Source organism: Lolium perenne, chromosome 5 (genome assembly GCF_019359855.2).
Source record: "Lolium perenne isolate Kyuss_39 chromosome 5, Kyuss_2.0, whole genome shotgun sequence".
Classification (NCBI taxonomy): domain Eukaryota; kingdom Viridiplantae; phylum Streptophyta; class Magnoliopsida; order Poales; family Poaceae; genus Lolium; species Lolium perenne.
This window is the reverse complement of record NC_067248.2, coordinates 180,800,443-180,807,377: the sequence shown is the minus strand read 5'-3', so window position 1 is coordinate 180,807,377 and position 6,935 is coordinate 180,800,443. Positions and strand designations below refer to the sequence as shown.

Genomic DNA, 6,935 nt, shown 5'->3' with positions numbered 1-6,935 from the left:
TGACCCACTTGCAGTTGCGGTTGGTGTGAGTGGACTTCCCTGTAACCGGATCCAGGTGGGCCAGGCAGGGCATGTCTCTGTACTCCTCGTAGGTTTGCGGGGCGCGGGATCCGCCAGCTGTGACCTCAGAGGTATGCTGCTGACCCCTGCCGGCTCCGCCTCCGCGTCCGCGTCCTCTTCCGCCTCCTGAACCTCCGCGTTGAAACGCCATGGCGATCATCTCGGATCCGCCACTCTTCTGGTCATCAGGGTTCTTGCGTTTGTGGCTGCTGCTGCTACCGTTATCGCGGTTTTTCTTTTGTTGATGCAGGGGAATTGCCGTTGCTGCTAGATCTCCGCCTGCGTCGTCATCGGCGGCAGTGTGATCGCTGGCGATGGTGATCATGTCGTCCAACGTCAGTTTGTTTGCATTGACCAAGCAAGTTAGCTTGTGTCGCAGCAATCCTCCTCGCTGCAAGCCCCCAATGAAGGCGTGCATTGCTGTGCGGTTGTCGACGTTCTCGCACTCGTTCCTGCATGCCAACCATCGGGTGAGGAAATTCCTCGATGTTTCGCCCTTCTTCTGGATACATGCTTGCAGGTCGCTTGTTGTGGCAGGTCTCTTGTAGGTACCCCTGAAGTGTTTCTCGAAAGCGTTCTTCAGGTCAAACCAGCAAAAGATGGAATTCTTCTTGAGGTCGCTGAGCCAGATCCGGGCTGGACCTACAAGGTACAACTGAAGCATGCGGCAGGCGATGTTAGGGGTTCCTCCGGCGAAGGTTACAGCATTATAGTAATCCTCAATCCAGGTATCCGGCCTTTCGGTGCCATCATAATGCTTCAGATTTCCGGGTAGCTTGAGGTTCATCCTTGGCTTTGATTCCTCTCGAATCATCCTGCCAAAGCACTTCGGACCAATGTAGTCGGTTCTGTACTCGTTAAGGCGATCCCGAGCGTCGCGCGGGCCGTGGCGAGGAGATTGTGAACGAGAGCGAGATCTCCGACTGTTGCCTCCGCCTCCACCTCCGCCGCCACCGCTAGGTGGTGGTGAGGGAGACCTGCGAGGTGGGCGGTCCGATTTCTTGCTTCCGCCATCTGATTCTCCTCAGCCTTCTCGGTGCTGGCTCCGGCTCCTGTGGCTGCATTCGCCATGGCGCTGGCTGCCCTGGTCGTTCGGGCGAGGTTCCGGGTCGCGGCTCCGGCGAGGCTCTGGGCCGCGCTCCTCATTCCGACTCCTCCTGGGCTCGGGCTCATGAACATTGTTCTGGTTCCGGCGAGGTTCCGGCGAGCGCTCCCTATTTCTGTTTCTTGGCAGCACGTTGTCGCGGATAATAATTCCACCATGCCCTGAGGGCCTGGTGTTTCCGGCTGGACTACGGCGGCGAGGGGGTCGCGGGTAACCGTTGGGCGGAGGAGAGGGGTTGCGATATTTGTCTCGTCCAGGATACATTGCATCCTTTCCCTTCCTTGGATCTGACGAAGGCGTCTTTGACGGAACGGGGATCGGATTTGGGTGTTCCCTGGTTCTTCTTCTGCGCTCCGAGGATCCGGTGTGTGATTCGTCATCGGGATGCCGATCGGCGCGGGCGTCCTTCTGCGCGGTAGATACACAGTTATCCGGATTGGATTCCAACCTGCGCGAAGTATCCGCCTTGCTTTGCTGCTGCATTGCTGAAGCGACAAGTGTGCGGAGGTAGTTGATATCAACCTCTTCGTCCTTCTTCTTCAACAGCTCCGCAGCTTTTAGCATGTTGTCCTTTGGGGTTTCCAGCGGCCGGTGCTCTGCGGGCGTGGCGAAGTTGATCCTGCGAGGCGGAATTGCTTCTCTAACAATTCGATCAGCCTCCGCCTGCGCATAGGTCATCTTTACTTCCCACTCTTTCGCCATGCTCTTGACCTGCTCGAGTGTGGCAGTAATTTCGCGATCCTGTCTGTCAAATTGGTCCGCCAAACCTGCAGCTTGCTCCCTTTCTTCCCTTAATGCGGCTTCGGTATCGGCGAGCTTCTTGGCTGTGGCCAGCATTTCCTGTCTGGTGGCCTCTAGAGCCTCCAGATCTGCGGCGTCGCCCGGGGTTATAGGTTTGTTAAGAACTGCTCGCGCCACCATCTCCTCAGCTGACAGGAGTTCCTCTGAGGAAGAATCCCTGTGGGGTCGCACCCGAGACATTGGAGATCCTTGTTGGGATGGTTGAGGGTCGGATTGGCTGGTTGGCTCTTCAGATCCAGTTTGTCCCAGCGCTGCTACCGTTGCGAGAACCTGCTTAGGCTGGGCGGAGTCGACTTCAGGCTGATCACCGAAACCGTACTCCCCTAGCTTGCGAACGAAGTCATCAGACTCCATGGAGGGGGTATCTCCCGAAATTGGGCTCAGATTGCCCAAAATCGACTCTTCAACCGGAGCTTCGCTTCCTCCGGCAGGCTCAGCCTGATCCGGATCTGCGCCGTTTTCCGGTGCCTCTACCTGCTCAGGACCAGCTCCGTCTTCTTGAGGGGCGGTTCCGGCGGTATGGGCCAAGAAGTGTATGAAGTGGCACCTCTGCTTTTCTAACACCTGGGAGACCCAGGCGGATCTGCATTGGTCTTCCACCGTTGTTTCCTGCACAGGGGCGGATTGGGTGGGCTTTGAAAATTCCATATCCGAGGCGGAATCTTCCTTAGGAAGCTCCTGCATCTCAGATCGGATATTCGCGACAGCGTCCAGCTCTGCGGCGGTCGCGTCTGCGTTACTTACCAGTGGGTTTCCGTCGGAATCGACGGTTTCCCCGATGAAGATGTGTATGCCGCCAATTGGGACGATGGAGAGCTTGACGGGGTTTGTTCTAGCCGGAATCCAACACTCATCCGGAGGGACGATCGGCAGATTTCCGGCGTAGAGGACGCGCCCCACAGCGATGGTGTCGTCGTAGCTTCCCATGGCGGAACCCTCCCGGTTCCGGCCTCCAGACGCCACAGCCCCACGGTGGCGCCAACCGTCGTTGCCTAATCGACGGTACCTCGGAGGAGGGATCCTCACGAGGGGGAGAAGAAGTAGGGGCCATAGGGCGGAGTGCACACGGGACGGTGGTACGCGATTTACCCAGCTTCGGAACACCTGCACGATGACAGGGCCTACTGCTGCTTGTCTGGAATTATCTGGGCGCTTTCGCGTTGTTACAATGAGTTGTGGTTGTGCCTCTAGGGCTCCCAGGATCCGGCTTATAAAGGCGCACGGATCTAGGGTTTACATGGAGAGTCCTAGCGGGATTACAGATAGCCTAGCTACGGTACAATATCTTGCCGTGCACGTCACGGATCCGCCTTCCATATACGTCGTACTGGATCCGGGTTCCTCATGGGCCTCCGCGGATCCGGGTTACTCCTAATGTCGGTACGGATCCGGCTTACTGATCCTGGGCCGGACTTCTTCCTTCATGATCAACAGCAACTGGGCCGCCCGATGGGCCACATGCCTCATCACCATCTGTGGGCCACCCGGGCTTGCCGGATCTAGGCACTGTCGATGGTACACCCATGAAGTATACCCACAACAAAAGTCCTTGATGGAAGGTAGATGCGCGTGGGCCTTGGCATGGAGGGGCGCTGCTGTACTATAACTATCGTCATCGTGGGGGTGGGGGGGGGGGGGGGGGGGTGACGTGGCTTACATGCGGCCTCCTTGTGCAACGTCGACGATCCGTGCAGCTGAATCGTTCTTTGTGCATCCCACGGTTATACATGTTGCGCTCCAGCGACTTTGCATGATCCTATTTGTATCTCTCGTATCCCTGCTAAGAACCTCACGGAGACGCTGAGCCACGACGGCGACGATGAGACACCGCTACAGGTCAAGCTCAACAATGTCACCACCATCATTGGGAAAATAGGGCTCGCCGTGCTCAGTTGCTAACCTTCATCATGCTCATGGACCTGTTTCTGTACGCCAAGCAAGCGGATTCCCTTAGCAGACTACTGACTGCTGGCGTGGGGGATGGACGACGTGCTTTCCTTGCTCAACTTCTTCAGCGTGGCCATCACCATCATCATTTTCGCCGTCCCAAAGGGCCTGTCGCTCACCGTGACGCTCAGCCTAGCGTTCGCTAGGAAGAAGCTTATGCAAGAGCACGTCGTTCGGCAACTCTCACCGTGCTGGACCATGAGGTCAGCAAGCGGCATTTGGACCGACACGACCGGCACGCTTACCACCAACCACATGGTCATCTAGAAGATCAAGGCCCCCTTGTGCGGCGACCACTGTGAGCACCACCAAGGATTTCGAGGAGATCAAATCCACAACGCTATGGGAGGTGTTCGCGAAGCTAAGCTGCTGCTAGAGGGCATCTTCTAGTGCACGGGCTCCGAGGTCGTCCGCAACAAGGATGGCACGACCACCGTCATGGGCACGCCGCAAGCCCACCTAGACGACCATCCTCGAGTTCGGGCTCGGGCCTCGGGGTGGAGCTGCCACGAAGGAACAACTGTGCTCGGTTAGTGGCGCACGACCCACAGCTCTGCCTCACACGGCATCTGCGTCCGGAGTTGCCGACGAGGCCGCTGCAGCGGCGGGCGAAGTCATGGCTCCGCCCTCCAGTTCTGGAACCACCCGCCGCCACGTTCCTCTGTCCGTGGCCTCCAGGTCCGGTTTGGTCTCCGCCGCGCTCTAGCTGCCCTCCATGTGATGAGCACACAGACTCGTGCACAAAGATGAAGTCTTGCCCCTAGTGGTGGTGGGGAGGAAGAAGACGGCATGGGGATTCCGCAATGATGTACATGTAGAATTTTTTGTCAGAATTTTTCGATATTTCAAAACACATTTTTTTGGTAGAGGGAACCTATGCACCGGGGAGCCAAATTGAATTTCCGAAATGCCACATACTGTAAAAATTGGGCGCATTGTGTTTAGGTTAAACCCCTCGTCGTCTTGTTTGACTGACATAGCTAGTGACGTACGGCCCATTCAGCCCATCGGCATCGGCAAGCTAGGGCACCATGGAGAAGGAGGCGCGGCCAAGCAAGAAGGCTCGTAGTTCCGTCGACTCCGCCGGCCTGACGGCGCTGGCCCTCCGCCTCGCCAATACGTTCTCCGAGGGGAAGAATATTATTTTCTCGCCGTTCTCCATCTTCACGGCGCTGGGCCTAGTGGCGGCTGGCGCTCGGGGCAGAACCCTTGAGGAGCTCCTTGACGTGCTTGGCGCATCGTCGCGCGAGGAGGTGGCAGAGATCGTGCGGGGCCTGGCGGAGAGCGCCCTCGCCACCGGCGGATCCGGGCCGCTGACTATCACGTTCGCGTGCAGCGTGTGGCATCAGGAAGGATTTGCACTGAAGACGGCCTACCGCGACGCCGCCGTCGAGTCCTACAAGGCGGAGGCACGCGCCGTCGACTTCCACGTACGTACATACGTGTGCAAATATTATGCTGCGATCTCAACCTTAATCATAATGTTGTTGTGAGTTGTGATCTCGATCGTTTCTCAGTTGATCTCCGTACTGCACGCAGGGAGATCCGGAGGGTTCAAGGGAGGTAATCAACAATTGGGTTGCAGATGCCACGAAAAAGCTCATCACGTCCGTTCTCCCTCCAGGGTCGGTGCACAAGGACATCATGCTCGTGCTGGCCAACGCCATGTATTTCAAGGGCAAGTGGGAGGATCGCTTCCACCGGAGCCTCACAAAGGACGCCGACTTCTACCCTCTGGACGGCAGCCCCGTCAGGGTGCCTTTCATGACCGCCGGGAGGCTTCCCACTTCCGACACGGAGGACGAGTTCTGTCTAGAAGAAGAGGAGGAGGTCAAGTACTTCATTGCCTGCCATGACGGCTTCCAGGTGCTCAAGCTCCCTTACCAGGCGGTGAACGGCGGGAGGTACTCGATGTGTGTCTTCCTCCCCGACGCACACGATGGTCTGCCTAGCCTGGCCAGCGAGATGGCATCCAGCGGCGCCGCGTTTCTGTTCGACCACTTGCCCACGAGGCGAAGCAGCGTCAGAAATCTCCTGCTACCCAGGTTTAAGCTGTCATTCTCCTGCAGCATGAAAAATACCCTCGAGAGCTTTGGGCTCCGGGCAGCATTCTCCGTGGAGGCCGATCTGTCTTACATGGCGGCGGACGACGACTCTGGCCGGGACATGAAGCTGCGGGTGGAGGACGTGTTCCACATGGCGGTCGTGGAGGTGAACGAGGAAGGTACAGAGGCGGCCGCTTCCATTGCCGCCACCCGCGTCCGGTACTGCGCCACCAGAATGCCTTTGGATTTCATTGCTGACCACCCGTTTGCGTTCTTCATTGTGGAGGAGCTGTCCGGCGCGGTGCTCTTCGCAGGCCACGTCCTTGATCCGTCTAAGAACTCGGAGTAGTGAGTCCCAAGTAGCGAGGAAACTGACCCTGCTAAGGAATAAACGACCTATGTTTTCATGTTAGTCTTCGAAGTATGAACAAGCTTATATGCAATTCACACAGACATTTCTTTACTTTTTTGTTATTTATGCGGATTCAATGACCTTAGGCAACCGACCGGTTCGTGGATCACCTCTTTTCATGTGCCCTCTTAATGCAAGTTGGTAATTATGAGCACAATTATCAGTCTTTTTCTTTTTCGCCTTTGATCAGAAATTGGTTGGAAGATGCTTTGGCTGAGAATGTTATAGCGTTTCCAACTTTCCATACGGATGTTCTATATATGGTGATACCTAAGAAAATCTTCAGCCCGGTTCATTTCAACTCCTGGTTAACATATGCCAATCCGATCGCTGAAAGAGCCGTCGGGAAGGGCCGAAAATATGACCGTTGAAACGAGCTCCTGCGACTGGAAGGGCGACGAGGCGGGCGTCTCCGCGGCCCCCTCCCCCGCCGAACGCCGGCGAGCCCCCACTGGGAGTTCCCCGACGGGGGCGGCGGCGCCCCAGGGTGGGTCGCGGTTCTGGGCCTTGGCAGGGGAGAGCTCTGACGAGGAGGAGGAAGTTTTGGCGCAGCTGGAGGTGCCGG

General features: G+C 57.2%; 1 protein-coding gene across 1 annotated transcript; it reads left to right on the top strand.

Annotated features, from left to right (window-relative positions):
- Positions 1 to 4,944: 4,944 nt before the first annotated feature.
- On the top strand, positions 4,945 to 6,307 carry LOC127303873 (serpin-Z2A-like). Its single transcript, XM_051334584.1, has 2 exons — positions 4,945 to 5,343; positions 5,453 to 6,307. Exons 1-2 carry the CDS (start codon positions 4,945 to 4,947, stop codon positions 6,305 to 6,307), a joined length of 1,254 nt encoding a protein of 417 aa, XP_051190544.1.
- The last annotated feature ends 628 nt before the right edge of the window (positions 6,308 to 6,935 follow it).

Coding starts and splice junctions, on each gene's coding strand:
- LOC127303873 (XM_051334584.1), top strand. CDS start 4,945: ATGGAGAAGGAGGCGCGGCCAAGCAAGAAGGCTCGTAGTTCCGTCGAC. Junction 5,344..5,452: donor CACGCGCCGTCGACTTCCAC/GTACGTACATAC, acceptor TACTGCACGCAG/GGAGATCCGGAGGGTTCAAG.